At 44.2% G+C, this 17,493-nt stretch overlaps 1 protein-coding gene across 10 annotated transcripts in view; it reads left to right on the top strand.

Annotated features, from left to right (window-relative positions):
* Positions 1 to 17,493, top strand: part of NAV3 (neuron navigator 3) — a 505,349-nt gene that overhangs the window by 367,321 nt on the left and 120,535 nt on the right. For 8 of the 10 annotated variants that reach the window (XM_064141974.1, XM_064141975.1, XM_064141978.1 and 5 more), the window contains 2 exons: positions 1,461 to 2,484; positions 7,225 to 7,340. In XM_064141974.1, the coding sequence (XP_063998044.1) occupies positions 1,461 to 2,484; positions 7,225 to 7,340 (1,140 nt within the window). Of the gene's footprint in view, positions 1 to 1,460; positions 2,485 to 7,224; positions 7,341 to 15,593; positions 16,929 to 17,493 lie in introns of those variants that run through there. The other 2 variants (XM_064141976.1, XM_064141983.1) reach the window with 2 other exon arrangements.

Raw genomic sequence — 17,493 nt, 5'->3', positions numbered from 1 at the left:
GATAGGTTGGACTGGATGATGTTGGAGGTCTCTTCCAACCTGGTTGATTCTATGATTCTATGTAGGGAACAAAAAAGCAACAACCATTCCAGGAAGCTGTGGGGGCTTTGGCTATACGTGTAGCAGAACAAGCTGTTAATGGAACAGTAAATAATCTTCCTTTCACAATCTCCCTCCTCACTGTGTTTAATAATATATGTAGCAGGAAATATGGCAAGGCAAACGTTCTTCTTTTTAATCAGAATGCCTTTTTTTTTTATTTTGTAGTAAAACTAATAGCCCAAAGCCATACAAAAGGAGAAGAATTCATTCTACCCAGTCTAGTGGCATCCTGCTGCTCACAGACATATATTCTGCATTAACTTAGCGTATTCTTATGTTGAACTGTTATGCAAAACTATTGGGAGAGCTAATGAGCCCAGTCTTAGTGTGTAATTAATGCAAGCTTTGTGTGAGACAAGTTGTGTGTGAGAGGGTCCTTGTGCAAAATCAGTTCTGGGCTATCAGTTGTCATCCACTGTGCTAGTTTGAAGCTAGCTTGAACCCAAACCATCACATCCATGAGGCTAATCCCTGGTATAAATTAAGGATGCCTGAGGGCTGCAGTCATTTCACAGGATCACAGAATGTTGAGGGTTGGAAAGGACCTCTGGAGATCTTCGGGTCCACGTTGTCTTCCAGGATCTGAGGCTCAGCCCTCTCATCACCCTTGTAGCCCTTCTCTGGACACCTTCCAGCACATCCATGTGCACTACTCCAGGTGAGGGCTCACCAGTGCAGAGCAGAGCGGGAGGATCACTGCCTCACCCTACTGGCCACACTTCTCTTGATGGAGCCCAGGATCTGGTTGACTCTCTGGGCTGCAAGAGCACACTGGCAGCTCATACTGAGCTTCTTGTCCAAGATTTGTTTGGATATGTTCTTGAAGTCAGCTACTAAAGGCTATTACCTATGCTTAAACCTAACAAAAGCAGAGTGTGCTGCCATTATTTGCATTTATGCCTATTACTCAGTCTTTCTCCTCTCATCCAAAGCCTTTGTTTTCCAGCACGTGCTTTGCTTTTGCTAATCATCAAAACAGTCTTTCTCTGGTTTCTCTTCCAATATTGTATTTTTTTTTTCTTACCTGTCTCAATGTTTTATTGCCAGCAGGTGACTGGAACAGCTTCTTTTTGACTTATTAAAAATGAAAACCTTTAAATGGGAAGGTTTAATTTGCATAATGAAATAGTTACAAGGAAGGTGTTTGCACGACTCTCCTGAGCTTGTAGAACATTGAACAATAGTGTGATGGTGGTGGGGAACAAAAAAGGCATCTTTGGTTAGCCTCTTTCCATGTTCTATGCACATGTAAATTGTGTTTGTTATAAATCACAATGTAACTCAGGAGAGTGTGGTATCGGCTTCAAACAGAAGATGGGAGAATAACTGTTCCTTTGTGATTCTTTCTCTGTTTTAAGCAGATTCACCTAAAGGCCCTCACCCATCTGCAGGCATGAATGGAAACGTGCAGCATCCCACCAGCACTGGGCAGCAGCAAGTCTCTGCCATACCCTCTCCAAGTGCCAGCAAGCCTTGGCGCAGCAAATCCATGAATGTCAAGCACAGTGCAACCTCTACCATGTTGTCCGTGAAGCAACCGAGTCCAGCAACCTCCCCTACTCCATCTTCAGACAGGCTCAAACCCCCTCCTTGTGAAGGCATCAAGCCCCCTTCGTCTGGACAAAAATCTATGCTGGAAAAATTCAAGCTGGTTAATGCTAGGACTGCTCTGAGGCCTCCTTTGACACTGAGCTCAGGACCCAGCGATGGTGGGAGAGAGGATGAAAGCTTTTCAGAGTGTGGGGAAATGGATGTCTTAAGCAGTGGGGTGAACAGCAGCGGCTCCACAAGTAGCAGTCCCAAAGTGTCACCCAAGTTAACCCCTCCAAAAGCTGGAAGCAAAAATCTCAGCAATAAAAAGTCTTTGCTACAGCCAAAGGACAAAGAGGAAAAGAACAGGGACAAAAACAAAGCTTGCACTGAGAAAACAGTCAAGGAAGAGAAAGACCAGGTCACTGAAACATCCACAAAAAAGAGCTCCAAAATTGCCAGCTTAATCCCAAAGGGAAGCAAGACAGCAGCAGCCAAGAAGGAAAGTTTAATACCATCCTCTAGTGGGATCCCAAAACCTGGATCAAAGGTGCCAACAGCAAAGCAGAGTGCTCCATCTGTGTGCATGGGAAGTAAAGAGGTTGACAAATTGAGGACTACAAAGGGAAACCAGTCCCAATCAACACCAAAATCTCATCTGAACGAGAAAGCTTCTCCTTCCTCTGGTCTTGCCTCTTCTGAAGGGAAAGAGCCAAGTGCAGCTGGCACCACAGGGTCAGCCTCAACATCTGCGAGCAGTGGCCAAGGCACGGGGAATGGTGTTGTCCAGCTCCCGCAGCAGCAGCAATACAGTCACCCCAACACTGCCACAGTAGCTCCTTTCATATACAGGTAAGATTGTGGAGGGAAATTACTTCTGTGTCACAATGTGGGAAACAGTTAAAGCAGATAACATAATGGTGAATCATGCTGCTACATATCCCCCAGTTCTTGTCACAGCATCATGCACATTTTCTCCTAACACTCTTTTAAATTAAGGGTATTAGGTGAACAATTTCTTCCAAGAACTCCAAGTCTCTGCCTTGCACAAAAGCAATCCACTGTGAATATTTGCCTTTTAAAATTCAGGCTGGTTTGGTTAGAAACCCAAATCACACAGCACATTCCCTGTGCTGCTTTTCAAAGGTCATGGCTGAGTCAGATTTCCAGTGTGAATATTCCTGCTTGCAGTTTAAGGACCTCAGCAGCTGTTTGCTGATATTCAAGAATATTTGCTTAAAATGTGCAGTTCTCTTTAAAAAAGAATGCTAAAATGAATTGGTGATGTGTGTGACAGTGCCAGTGGGATTCTGGAGGGAAAGCCACACACAAACTCTTGCAAGTATTTGAAGCTGTTTCAAAATCTTTGCAGAGCGAAAAAGTTGTTTTTTGGTTATAGTTTTCATGTGTAGCTTTATCCATGAACTAGCTATAGATTAACTCCATGGAGGCAGCTGCATTTTGGAAGTGATAATGGCCAAGGCTCTGGAATAGATGAATGTACCGTTAAATGTATCAACCTTTGTCTGAATTTATTTGGCAAGAGAAACTGTGAGATTTCATTGTTGTACAGCTCAGAAGACAGAGTAAGTGTAGAAGAACTGACAGGCTGCTTTGAGTAATGATTTCAGGTGGCAGCTGTTGGGGGGCTTGAGCTACAGTTGTGGGTAAATTAAACATCTGATAAAATGATAAATGGATGATTAAGCAAAAGGCACTGGCAGATTTTGTTAGTGAATAGTACTCTAGATCATCTTGGTTAAAGATTAAAGAGGTGCTGATGTAGACTGTAAGGAAGCGTATCTATCACTACTCACAACTAGCCAGTAGCTTCAAAACCAGTCTGGATGAATGATAAATGGTTTAATCAACTCTGAGCAAAAGCACTTCAGAAAACTGTGCATGTGGGGAACATAATATAGGTTATATTTATACTAATAGGCAGTGAGTAGCCTCTTGAATTTCAGTTCAATGTATCACTTAATATTCCTGTTACACGTTACAGATGAGTTGCGTCGTGGTGCATAGGATGGCCTGCATGTGTGTTAAGTGTGCATCACAGGGTGGCAGGGGACTGGAAGGGACCCAAAGAGATCATTGAGTCCAACTCCCCTGCCAGAGCAGGACCACACGATCTAGGTCAGGTCACACAAGAACTCATCCAGACAGGCCTTCAAAGTCTTCAGAGAAGGAGACTCCACAACCTCTCTGAGGAGCCTGTTCCAGTGCGCTGTGATGCTTACAGTAAAGAAGTTCCCCCTTGCGTTGAGGTGGAACCTCTTTTGCTGCAACTTACACCCATTGCTGCTTGTCCTATCCCAGGGAGCAGTGAGCAGAGCCTGTCGTCCATCCCCCCCAGCCCTCAGATATAAACATTGATTAAATCTCTTCTCAGTCTTCTCCAGACTAAGCAGCCCCAGGTCCCTCAGCCTCTTCTCATCAGGCAGGCAGTGCTCCAGTCCCCTCATCATCCTCATAGCCCTCTGCTGGACCTTCTCCAGCAGATCCCTGTCCCTCTTAAACTGGGGAGCCCAAAACTGAGCACATTCCTGAGGGGAGAGAAGAACAGGCTATGATTTGCCTTCAGAGGCATGTGCTGTTCAGTGGCAGCTTACCACAGGCAGATGCCATTTCGTGGCACAAGGGAGATATTTTTCCTTTCATCTTCATCATGAAGCAAAATGCATTTGGAATTCATAAAGGCATCAGAAGCTGGCATCATCCAGTAAAATTTGGTGTTAATCATCTTCAGCAACTCTTTCAGTGAAGAAGTTTCTTCTAATGTCTAACCTCAGTCTCCCCTTTTGTCTTGTCCTGTCACTTATTACTAGGAGAAGAGACCAACATTCACCTTACCACAACCTTCTTTCAGGTAGTTATAGAGAGCAATGATGTCTCCCCTCAACCCCCTTTTCTTTCCAGTTCCCTCAGCCACATCCTCCCCAGCCCCATTCTCCAGACCTTTCACCAGCTTTATTGCCGTTCCTTGGACCCCACTCCAGCACCTCAGTGTCTTTCTTGTAGTGAGGAGCCCCAAGATGGGAAACAGTGTTCAGGATGTGGTGCCACCAGTGCTGAGTACAAGGGGAAAAAACATTGGGTATTGATGACCAATTGGGTTCTAGGCCACTTGATGCTTTCTGATGATAGGAATGCAGATAAACAGAAGCAGATCCTTTCTGTCCTCTCTCAGAAGATAACTTGCATATAAGGCTCTTGGTCACTTTAAGCAGGGTTTGCATTGCCCTTCTGGCTTGCTGCAGTGATTGGTGGCTGAACAGCTCTGCAATCACAAATGCAATGCCGTAGGGGAGGAGAACAAAGCAAAAAAGGATCTCTTTGAGTGAGTTTCTAACCAAGATGGTGTCAATGGTTCACAGAGCAGACAGAATTTGGTGTTTTACTCTCAAAGGAAATAAAATTAAAACGCTTTTACTGAATTAGAGAGCAACACAGAAAGTTGTATTCAAAGATGTACAGGAAACATGTGCATGGGATCAGACACTATTTACATTTCTATTTCTGTATAAGCAGAGGACAAGGAGCAGTGGATGGAAGCTGCAGCACAGGAGGTTCCACCACAACACAAGGAGGAACTTCTTTGCTGTAAGGGTCACAGAGCACTGGAACTGGCTGCACAGAGAGGTTCTAGAGTCTCCTTCTCTGAGACTTTCAAGGCCTGTCTGGATGCATTCCTGTGTGACCTGAGCTAGACTGAATGGTCCTGCTCTGGCAGGGGAGTTGGACTCGATGATCTCTTTGGGTCCCTTCCAATCCCTTGACATCCTCTGTCATCCTGTGATCCAGAGGCAGAGAGAAATGAATCCAGTTAATGAATCCCACCATGACAGTGCTTGTGGTGCTGTACATGCATGTATCTGCTCCCTCAGCTGCTGTCAGGAATGGCTGAACAAGTCTGTCCAGTAAATTGCCTTGATGAAAATATGAACTGGGAAATTCCTGCATAAAGTATGTCACCATGAAATGGTTCTGCAAGACACATCAGTGTTTTTATTTGGAAGATACACCTTCACAGTGAAATGTGTTTGCTCTTGGCCATTCTGAACAGTATATGGTGAATTTTGTGAACTGAGCTAGAAAGGTAATGTTTTAAAACTAGAATGTAAATGTTTTGGTGGTCTTCTAAGGAATCAATAGGCTGAGTGTGCTATTTACATTGGGCAAGCTGAAAGAACTTAAGCTCTAAGTGAAGACTTCATTCCATTCCAGAGGTCATTCTGTCCCTGTACTCTGCACTGGTTAGACCACACCTTGAGTACTGTGCTCAGTTCTGGGCCCCCCAGTTTAGGAAGGACACTGAGATGCTTGAGCGTGTCCAGAGAAGGGTGATGAGGCTGGGGAGAGGCCTTGAGCACAGCCCTATGAGGAGAGGCTGAGGGAGCTGGGGTTGTTTAGCCTGGAGAAGAGGAGGCTCAGGGGAGACCTTATTGCTGTCTACGACTACCTGAGGGGTGGTTGTGGCCAGGAGGAGGTTGCTCTCTTCTCTCAGGTGGCCAGCACCAGAACAAGAGGACACAGCCTCAAGCTACACCAGGGGAGATTTAGGCTGGAGGTGAGGAGAAAGTTCTTCACTGAGAGAGTCATTGGACACTGGAATGGGCTGCCCGGGGAGGTGGTGGAGTCGCCGTCCCTGGAGCTGTTCAAGGCAGGACTGGACGTGGCACTTGGTGCCATGGTCTGGCCTTGAGCTCTGTGGTAAAGGGTTGGACTTGATGATCTGTGAGGTCTCTTCCAACCTTGGTGATACTGTGATTTAATTTCAACCAGTGGCTAGTGTATCTTTAGATGTAGTCTTTGGCTGTATACAAATGTGGTGTGTGTTGCTATTAGTGCCATAGTTCAGCAGTCTGTATGTAAACTGGCTGCCACAGCTGTTCCTTAAGAAGATGCAATGATTATGTGATCTGTTTTGTGTTGCAATCCGTGGGTTTGTGTATTTCTCACACCTTGTCATTATGCAGTGGCAAATAGATGTGTTCAGCAAAGGGCACTCAATCTAATTTATCACTGACAGCCACAGAAATATACCATGAAAGGGAATATGGGCTTTTTAGTAGCAAGTTAATGGGAAAACTTCTATTATCCTTTTTCCCCAGAGTTATATAAGGGGCATTATCAAAAGAAGCTGCACATAGATTTAAATATCTGGGCCAGATTTCCATTCCAGCCTTGTGTAAGCTTCTTCCCACATGGCCTTTCTCAGTTAATATTTCAGCAATTACAAGTTTTCATTTCCCATATATATGTGCAGGGATGGAACTTAAGCAATTTAAATGGATCCTGTCTCTATGTGCTTGATACCCCTTGCTGAGAAAAACTGAGGAAGCAAAGCACCTCCAAATTTCCTGACATTAACTCTGAGTTGTTCCTGAAAATAAAGGCAGAGAGAGTTCCTGCTTGACTTGCAAGTTTATGATAGCTGGAGTCAGACTCGGACAGTAAGCATGTGTCAGCCATGATATCTTCACCATACAGAGACACAGTTCTAGGTGGAGCTACAGGTAACATTTGTTTCCATTAATATGCTAATGATAGATAATAATAATAATCAATCTTCTCACTTGATTGCAGAACTCTCTCAGAAAATGACAGTACCTCCTTACCACCCCCTGACTCCTGCACCAGTCCTACTAAACTGGATTTGTCATTCAGTAAGACTGCCAAACAATGCTTAGAGGAGATATCTGGTGAGTAGCTACAAATCAGAAGCCTGCGAGCTTCTGCTTCTTTTGCAATGGGTTGAAACAAATCTTCTGACCTCTATTCATCAGTAGTATTAATCTGCAGAACGTGTGGGCTGTTGCATGTAAGACATTGCATGAAATCAAAACATCAGACTTGAGACAGAAATTACATAAGATTGCTTTCAGAAATTCAGAGTCCAAACAAGTCCTTACTATTGCATCTAACTTTGAAGCTGCTGCTAGAGGTAAGCTGGTAAATGTTGTGTTCTAGAAGGCCTTGTAAACTTGGAGTCAAGTCTTTATCAAGTTACAGATACAAGGAAGAGTTTATTCATTTTGCTTTCTTTTTAATTGTGTTGTAGTGATTAATTTGATGTCAACTAAACCATGTTAATTTACAGGGTTGGGCCATGACTCTGCTTATAAATGCCAAAAGCAAAGTGTGTCATAGCTGACTTTCTCATCAGGAATGACCTGCACTGCAGAGTTGTGTGGGACTGCTGTTGTGCAGGCAGGGAATTAATGTGGCTGAGTCAGGAAATATACATAAATAGAATTATTTTTATTTTCCTGAAACCCTACCCCCAAAACTATGTAAAAAAGGTAATTTAGTTTAATTAGCAGTCTCAGTTTGATTGAGAATATCTTACAAAGGATACTATAGATAAATTTGGATATTTAGGAAGTAAGAAAATGGAACAGGCTAAGCTATAAACACAGCTTTCCCCCACTGTCAATCAAGCTGAGCGAGCACTTGGCAAAATCCCTGCTGAATTCTCTCTGCAGGAGCAGCCTGTGACATTACCAATGATACCCAATAATAGAGAGCCACGCCACAGAAGTCCAAAATGAGTCACAGAGCTGCCAAACTCAGAAGTACCTCGAGCACTTATTCGTGAGGGGGATGGTTGCAGGACGAGGCTGATCTCACAACAGCACAGGGGAGAGCCAGAATTGCTAGGGTCCCCCTGTCTGGAGACAGACAGCAGTTAGCTACTGAATGGGGCCCGAGAGAGGTGGTCCAAGTGTTGCTGGCTCTCTCTTTCAAAGGACCCGAGGTTTGTTAAGCCTGTCAGCTTGCACAAAAGACTACTCAGTGGGGGAGCCATCCAAAGCAGAGACAGGCCAGTTGTGGCAGGAGCTTGTCCTTCGCAGTGCCAGGGGACTATCAAGGTGGGAAGCACCCCCTATATTTATACCTTCTCCTAGACAAAGTGCCAATTTACTGTTTTCTAGGCATGAAAACACAGCCAGTCACCAGCCTGATTTCAGCGCAGGCATCTGCATGGGTCACTTCATGTGCCATAAGCACCCTTTGTTGCTCCCTCCCCCTCAAGCCTGCAGGGTGTGTGTTGGGGGGAAACAGGTTATTCACACCTTTCTTCTCCCATTCAAACCACAGAATCTGGGGTATCCAGGACAACTAGTTTCAGAGGGTCTCTACATAAGAGCTGTTTTGGGGCTTTGGGGGTTATTTTGTGGTTGTTTCTTTGTTGGTGTTTTTTTTTGTTGTTAACATCTCTGCTTGTCTTATCACTTCTATGAAGTGTCTCAATGGATTTGCCTGTAATTTTAGCCTTTTTACTCCAATTTTTTCACATTCTTATAGATCTCTAACAAGTCACGTGGATCTTTCTTACACAGCATTTTACTCACTTGAAGCACTAATGTGACACATTGGTCTAAAATTATCTCCCCACCAGAAGGGAAATCAGATGCCCAAGCTTGGCATTTAGCTGACTCACACTGAGATTGAGGTTTTGACCTGGCTTGTCTGAGTCCCTTTGAAAGTTTTCTGAGTCTGACATCCCTTAATCTGCACAACCAGCTTTTGTGATAAATCTGTCACCCTGAAACACAGTGAAGTGTTTCCTGTGCTTGCCCAGGCCCTTGAATATTGAAGTAAAAAATTACTTTCAGTGAATCCAGAAATGAGAATTATTGGTCTTGCATGTGTAAAGAGCACAAGGGAAACGTGCAGTCAAAAAGCTTGAAGGAACTATCTGTGCTGGAACATGAGGGAAGGAAGGAATTTGGATGGAAGGGAGGAATTTGGAAGGAAGGAATCCAGAAGGGAGGGAGGAAGGAAGAAAAGAAAGGAAGGAAAGAAGGAATTCAGAAGGAAGGAAGAATCATATCATAGAATCATAGGAGCAAACAGGTTGGAAGAGACCTCCAAGATCATCTAGTCCAACCTAGCACCCAGCCCTATCCAGTCAACTTAGACCATGGCACCAAGAAAGGAAGGGAGGGAGGGAGGAAGAAAAGAAAGAAAGAAATTAGGAAGGAAGGAATTCAGAAGGAAGGAAGAAAGAAATTTGGAAGGAAGGAAGAGAGAAAGAAAGAGAAAGAAAGGAGGAAAGAAAATAAGAAAGAAGGAAAGGAAGAAATAAATTGATTCAGTACCTGCTGAAGCAATCAAACATGATATTATGCCTCTTACTGTTCTGAGCAGAAAGGGAACAACATCAGAAAGAAGATGACATAAAGAGCACTGGCTATCAGAGGTGTTTCTATTCTGATTATTCCAGCTCTGATATTAGCAGTTGACTGACATAACAGGCAGAAAAACAGAACCACTGGGATAATGTGGTCAATGGTTTGTTGCATGTGGAAGAAAGCAGATGTGTCTCACTCAGCATTGGCTGTTACTAGCCAAAAGAATGAATGGATCAAGTAGCACATTTGATGAGTAGTCTCTGCATTGGTGGCCTCTCACCAAGTCATTGGCAATTATGTCATTAGTGAACCTGCATGGAAAAAAACTTCATGTGGTGGCTGTTCAGGGAGGTATGCCAAGAGAGATTATCCATGAGAAAGGACAATTAAATTCTATTATTTATTATGCAAGTGAAATACATAAGGGTTAATTCTTTGATCTGGTCACTTTTAGTTTTAGAATGCTAAGAGATGAATCCAGAGTTATCTCAAGCTTCTTTTGCAACCTGCACTGGCAGAATATATTGTTACACAGTAAGGATCAATAAAGATCATGCAAGGGCCCTGGCATCTGTGGAAACCTCTTAACAGCTTGTACAAGTGTCTCATAAAGCCCTGTTCCATGCGTGCTGTGTTTCTGTTTCATTAGTCTTTATTGTCTGTTCAGTGCCAAATACTTGCAGTTAAGGCTACCATGCTCAGGGCTGATGTATCCTTTGCTCACTGTATAAACTGTTTCTCTGCATGCAGAATATTTGCACACTCATCTTTGGTTTTGTCTCTTGTCTGGAGTTTATTTCTCCCATAGGCAACTGAGCTGATCACATCAACACTAGTCCATTCCAGGGCAAAGTCAGCCACCTAGTCTTGAACTAAACCTGTAAGCATAGCTGGTTCAAATTTTCTTTACAAAATAGGGAAAACTTGGATGCAGAAGAAATGATGTTAAAAGATTTGGGAGTGGTTGGTCAGGCACTGTTCTCCTTGAATGATTCAGGACACCAAAACCAAGCTGACTTCCTTGCTCTAGTGGTGTGTAGTCATGGCTCTGTTTTCTGTGCCCAGCAAGCCAGTTCACAATGAAGCTGTATGGGTAGTTTCCAGCTCTTCTCTGCTCTGCCTTCCTCCCTTCTCCTAAGGAAGCCAGTCACCTTTACAACCCCTCTTATCTTCCAGTTCAGAGTTGGGGTAAGGGTAGAACGAGGTCAAGGTGCAAGCATCTTGTTTCCTGCTAGCTGCTCCTCAAATTGTCACTTGGTTTTACTTGCACAGCCATGACAGGACAATGGTGCTGGGAGGTGAGGGAGATGGTGAGGCTGGTGTAGGCCTGTGCCCAGAATTGTGACCTTGGCAAACTGAACAATGTCATCTTTATTTTCAGCTTGTCCCCATACCCTCTTGGGTAATTTCCCACATGGCTTATCCAGCTCTGGCTCTTGGTAGAGCTACTGTAAATCTGGGTTTCTTCACTTTTCCTCCAGCTCTGGTGGCAATTTGTTCCAGATGGGATATGAAGTGCTTAGGACATTTCTCCTAGTTTTGTTTTGTTTCTTACCCCTCTGAATATTCCACAGCTCAGCCAGAGTAGTCCCAGATGTTTCCATGGTGCACATGCAGATCAGCAGTATAGCACACACACAGTAGTTGTAAGGTTTCCTGATGCCTTGAATTCCTTCTGCATGCAGGGTGCCAGTCATACCCTCACATGTGCCAAATGAATCCTCTTTGTAGGCATGGGTCACCTGGGCAGGAGTTTTGGTGCATCCTTCCTATAGCAGAGTCACTGCACGTGTGGCATACAGATGTGTAGAGTTCTGTCTGGGAAATCTCAGATGGAAATTTGAGATTCCTAAATAAGGACCAGGTCTGCAGTTCTGTATGAACACTCTTTCCTTATGAACCAACTGCTCCTCAGTATCTGTGTAGTTGTGAGGTGTCCCTGCCTGTGGCAGGGAGGTTGGAGTAGGTCTCTAAGGTCCCTTCCAACCCAATCTGTTCTGTGATACTATTCCAAAAGCCTGCAGTGACACAACAGAGGGTAATGTTTTCAAACTGCAGAAGAGCAGATTTAGACTGGATGTTAGGAACAAATCCAGGCTGGGCAGTGAGTGGCAGGAGAGCAGCCCTGAGGAGAGGGACTTGGGGGTGCTGCTGGGTGAGAAGCTCAACGTGAGCCAGCAGTGGGCACTTGCAGCCATGTCAGGGGGGTTGGAACTAGATGATCTTTGTGGTCCTTTCCAACCCTGACTGATTCTATGATTCCTGCATTATGAGGGTGCTGGAATACTGAAACAGGTTGCCCAGGGAGGTAGTTGTGGCCCCATCCCTGGAGAAGGTTAAGGTGGGGCTTGACAGAGCTCTGGCAACCTGATATAGCCATGGATGTCGCTGCTTACTGCAGGGGATGTTGGACTTGATGACCTTGTGATGGTTTGAGTGTTACCTGCCCCTTCTGTACTTAAGAAAATCACCCAGGCTAGGCTCATTCAATCTGGAAATAAAAGAATGAAGCTTTATATTTACAGCTCAGCACAACATACAGGCAGGTATTTACAGTATCTACAGCTGTAGACAGAAATAGACAAGGTAAAAGGTAATACAGAAACACAACAGCCCTCCCAGAAACCAGAGCCGCCAGGAGGGGCTCTCAACTGCCCTTCCATCTTCTTCCCACCCCTCAACCTTACCCCAGACTTTGTCTTGCATTCAAGGTGAGTTTGGAGGGTCAGCTGGGGGGTTAGGAAGCAGATAGATTAGTTAGGCAGCAAGGCAGAGAGAGAAGTGGTGCAACCCAAAGCCAGAGAGCAAACTCCCTTATCTATGTTTATGTTCTTCTTGTTATCCATCTCAGCAAGCCTCGGAGTGCAGCAGCCATCACCATTGTTTCCTTTTCACAGCCTAGCATCTAATTCTTCTCACCAAAATATCCCAGCTAGGCTCAAACTAGCACAGACCTTTAGAAGGCATTTCCAACCCAATATGATTCTATATTTCTGCCAAACTGGATTACAACTTTAGAGACAGGATTTTAAAATGAGGAGTTACATTATCTACTCTGGCTCTTGATTTTCATGGTATAACTAGGAACAAGTTTTTCAAACTCTCTCACCCAATATTTCTACTTCTAGTAGCTCTGACAGTTTTTTCAGTCTCTGCTGCAAGTTTAAATAGTGGCTAATTATAACAAATCTGAGGGATGAGGCAGAAATGAAAGAGTACTTTTAAAAGCAATGGGACAATATCAATGGCAGAATTAGCATAAAACCATTAATTTTTAAAGATTTTATGTTTACTGTGCTTCATTTTTTTTCTTTTTTGCTCTCTAACAGAAATAGTTAATTAGGAGGTTTGGAAACAGTTTGGCTTTTTTCCCAAGTAAACTTGGAAGAGATTCATAATGTTATGCATTTGCAGATCTATTACATAATTAATTTGTAAGTCTCCAAACTATGCACTGAGACTTCAAAAAAAAAGTCTTATCTGACAGCAAAAAATGTCCCTAGATTATTAGTTCTTGAAATCCTGCCATTAAAGAGGTGGTAAAAATGAAGTGGGAAGAGTTTCCTTGTGCTGTTCTTGATCTGAACGTGTCCAAGTGCATCAGGTGGGTAATGCATTCAATTTGAAGGCTGACAGGCAGTAATGCTTTGCCATGACGTGGGTAATGCATTCAGATTGAGGGCTGTTAGGCAATAATGCTTTGCCATGACATTTGCTCTCCTCTGGTTTCCTTTACTGTCTTCTTGTTTTAGAAAGATATATTTGATTGTTGCTGTATCTCATCATGCTAAAAGGGAGGGATGAACTTCACAGAAGTATTTCTCAAGAAGTAAACCTGGGAGTTTTCCATATTGCAATTCTGTTTTGTGGAATGATCCTGCAGAGAGGTTTAGTAAAGCAGAAAGATAAATTCAGTGTTCTTCTTGCTGAGCAATTGCTCCAAGGTGGCAGAATCACAGAATTAGTCTGGTTGGAAAAGACCCTCAGGATCACCAAGTCCAGCTGAGATCCCTACTCTGGAAGGTTCACCCTAAACCATATATCCTCAAGCACCACATCCAAACTGCCTTTAAACACATCCAGGGTTGGTGACTCAACCACCTGCCTGGGCAGCCCATTCTATGCTGTGAGGAATTATGCAAAATGAATAATCTGTATTAATTTTGATACCCAGGTGATGATTGTTAACAACTATGAAAACTGTTTATTAACATTAAAACTCACCAGAAACCTACTCACAGGTTCAGAAACCACACAGATTGGAAATTCATACAGGCAGGGCACAGGCAAAACCAGAGCACTTACTTCTTAAAGTGGCAAATGCAAACATACTGGAAGAGGCTTTTAAGGATTTACTCACAAAATTATAAATCAGACAGCACCCAAAGCAGGTGGAACTCTGTCTGATTGGCTGCTGAGACTTGATTCTTCCAAGGCTTCTGAAGAAAGGAGGCAGGCAATCTCTGACCTTATCTCCTGACTCCTCTGGATGATCTGTGTATCTCCAGGACAACAAAGCTGATGTGGGGCGTGGAGCACAGCCCTGTGAGGAGAGGCTGAGGGAGCTGGGGGTGTTTATCCTGGAGAAGAGGAGGCTCAGGGGTGGCCTCATTGCTGTCTACAACTACCTGAAGGGAGGCTGTAGCCAGATGGAGTTGGTCTCTTCTGCCAAGCAACCAGCAACAGAACAAGGGGACACAGTCTCAAGTTGTGCCAGGACAGGCCTAGGCTGGATGTTAGGAGGAAGTTGTTGGCAGAGAGAGTGATTGGCATTGGAATGGGCTGCCCAGGGAGGTGGTGGAGTCGCTGTCCCTGGAGGTGTTGAAGCAAAGCCTGGATGAGGCACTTAGTGCCATGGTCTAGTTGGTTGGACAGGGTTGGGTGCTAGGTTGGATTGGGTGGACTTGGAGATGTCTTCCAACCTGGTTGATTCTATGATATCTTTACAAGTGATACACTGAGCCAGCAGAAGCAAGAAGTACACTGAGCCTCCTGTTAAACCCATCTATTCATACAGCGTGGAATTCTGAGAGTGGCATTGTAAAACTTCCCTGCCAGTATTTCCCAGGTGGGCGTTTGAGGTGACCACATTTTCACAAAGCCAGTGTATTGTCATTTCCACATCTATAGATCTGTGCTTAATGTCTCACTAAATTAATCACCTCTAGACAAAAAGCTTGTGTCTAACGTGAGAATCCTGTTCAGCTAGTTCTTTGTTCATCTCTCTGGTATTTCTGGGGCTAACCTCTTTTTCCCTGTGAGGAGAAGATATATGTTTAAACAAGTCTTTTTTTCTCTCTTGATAATGTGTTCAAAACAAACATTTAGAACTGGTCAGCTTAGTTCAGAGACAAAACCAAGCAAACTACCCAATTAAGAGATTTTCATCAGAAGAATTAAGAGATTTTCATCAGAAGATTGTTAAACACTGGTTTTTATGACAGCTTTTAACTTCCAGCCTAACCTCTGAATCTCAGAGATATAGGTATATTTTAAGGTGTGTATATATAGGTCTATTTTAAGAAGAAAGAAATAAAACATTTCCTCTTATAATCCTTACTGGGTTGGAACTGTTTTGTTCCCTTTTGGTTGTTTGGGTTTTTTTGTGCTTCTTTATGATCTCACATTTAGGTTTATTTTTCAGTGGTTTTTATATTTATTTAATTATTTTATTTTTATAGAGAGCAGAAATTGCAAGTTTAAAGGTCTGTTTGCCAATCTGCTTCTAGCTTCCTGCGCAGGGAGTAGCAGCTATAGGGAAGAAATAGTTTGTCATCCTTACCTTTCAGGGAGAAAACCAGGATTTGCCTGCAAGCTAGGTCTGTTACTGTAGTGTTCCACTCGGATGAAGCTCTGGCTTGAAACCTGTGGCACTGTAAACTGCTTCTGCATCTCCAGTTTAATTCAGCCAGATGTTTGCTGCCATGGCAGCCAGCAGCATTCACTGCAGCAGCAGAGCAGAGTCATATATCTGGGAATGCAGGTTGAATACTAAAACGTAAGGAAGCCTGTGCAGAGCTTTGCTTCAGCGGTTAATGTTGGCTCTTTATTGAGCTCTGACGTGGAGGCTGTACTTGCAGTTCTGTGTCAGCCCATCTAAAGTGAAGAGCTGTGCACCGGGCTCAGCCATGATCTGGCAGGGGGGAGGAGGCAAAGCCTGAGACAGCACTTGTGCCTACTTTAGATTGCAGAAGGCAGCAGCTGTAGATAGAGATGCAGGCCCAGCACTCTGCTGAGACCGGTGATTGGATGGAGAGGGGAAAACACAGTTGGCTTTTGGGATTACTTCTGTGCTGGAGCAGAGTGTTTGATCAACTCTCTTCTGCTGGAGAGAAATCCAAGTGAAAATGCCTGTAAGTACTGCAGATGAACGCGCCGGGAGAGAAGTGGCTTAGCAGAGACAGCAGCGTGATTCCGGAGAGAACGACTCTGCCTGCCTGGGTGTTTGCACTGCACGTCTGAGCTGTGCTCGTCCTTCCGAATGCAAGTGTGAGCTACGTGGGATGTGCAGTGAGTGATGCTGGGTGGATCACCCCCCAGACCTCTCCTGAGATCTGAAGTGCTGTCCTTCTTCCAAATGTGAAACCTAAGTGAGGGGGAGCCCAGCCGGCAGGATGCAGCACTCAGCTGAGCTGTCAGTCTTCAAAGGCACGCAGGTTAGGAGAGGCTGTGCTCGGCTGCAGAAGCAGAAGTCTCTAACCAATCTCACGCTTATCAGTGAAGGGGAGAAGAGGCGATACTCATACAGGGAGAACTGGTTTGGAAACGCCTCCAAGGCCAGCCAGTGTTACCAGCATGAGGCAGAAGCTGGGAGCAGGGGCTCCCTTTCCAAGGCACTGTCACAGTCAGTCCACTCTCTCTGCCACTCCAGCCTCACCACAGCCCAAGCATTTCAGGTGACAGCACCTGCTGGAAGCAGGACACCCAGGAGGTCAGGAGAACGGCACCCAGGTGAAGGCTTTGAGATTGACAATGAGGAGAGGGGGAGATCAGATGGGGAAAATGCATCCCGTACATCCCATTTCCCCAGCAGGACCTGGGCAGAGGAGGAGGAGGAAAGCTGCTTGCGTGAGGGAATTGCACATCTGGATGAAGATGTCATAATAACAATGCTGGGGGACCTAGAACAGGTCCTTTATACGGATATTTTAGGTAAGTTAACTTTGGCTTGACATCAGGAGGGGCAGGAGGAGACCCAAATGTTAGCACTTCTCTGTATGGAGCAGATACTTGATCTTGACAATGATTTCATAAGACAGAACTGGGTTTATTTGCAGCAGTGTGAAAAAACAGGGTCTAGCCATTTCTTCCTTGTTTGCTTACACTTATCTCTGAAGACCAGATAAATGTCTGAATCACTTTTGATGGGTGCATGGGCAGCAACAGCCTGTGAATAATTGAGTATAGTTTGGCTGTTTAAAAAAAGGTGAAGCACTTTAAGTGTTAGTTTACTCCTAAATAACTTCATTTTAATGACTTTTGTTCTTATCAACTTAAAGTTGCAATCTTGAATCCAAGCTTTGGTTTAGACAGATAATTCCTGGCTTACCTACAAACTGTCCCTCCAGCATTTCTTTCTCCTTTTTCATTCCCCACTGACAATTTCACCCCTGTGCATGGAATTGTGAGTGCCAGGGTTTCAGTTTAATTTAAATAACCAGTTTTCTTATATCAGTGAAAGCCAATGGCATTTGATGTCCACTGCCATGGGTGCTTC

Source organism: Pogoniulus pusillus, chromosome 4 (assembly GCF_015220805.1).
Source record: "Pogoniulus pusillus isolate bPogPus1 chromosome 4, bPogPus1.pri, whole genome shotgun sequence".
Taxonomy (NCBI): Eukaryota; Metazoa; Chordata; class Aves; order Piciformes; family Lybiidae; genus Pogoniulus; species Pogoniulus pusillus.
The sequence above is the reverse complement of the archived record's forward strand: the minus strand, read 5'-3'. Positions and strand labels throughout refer to the sequence as shown.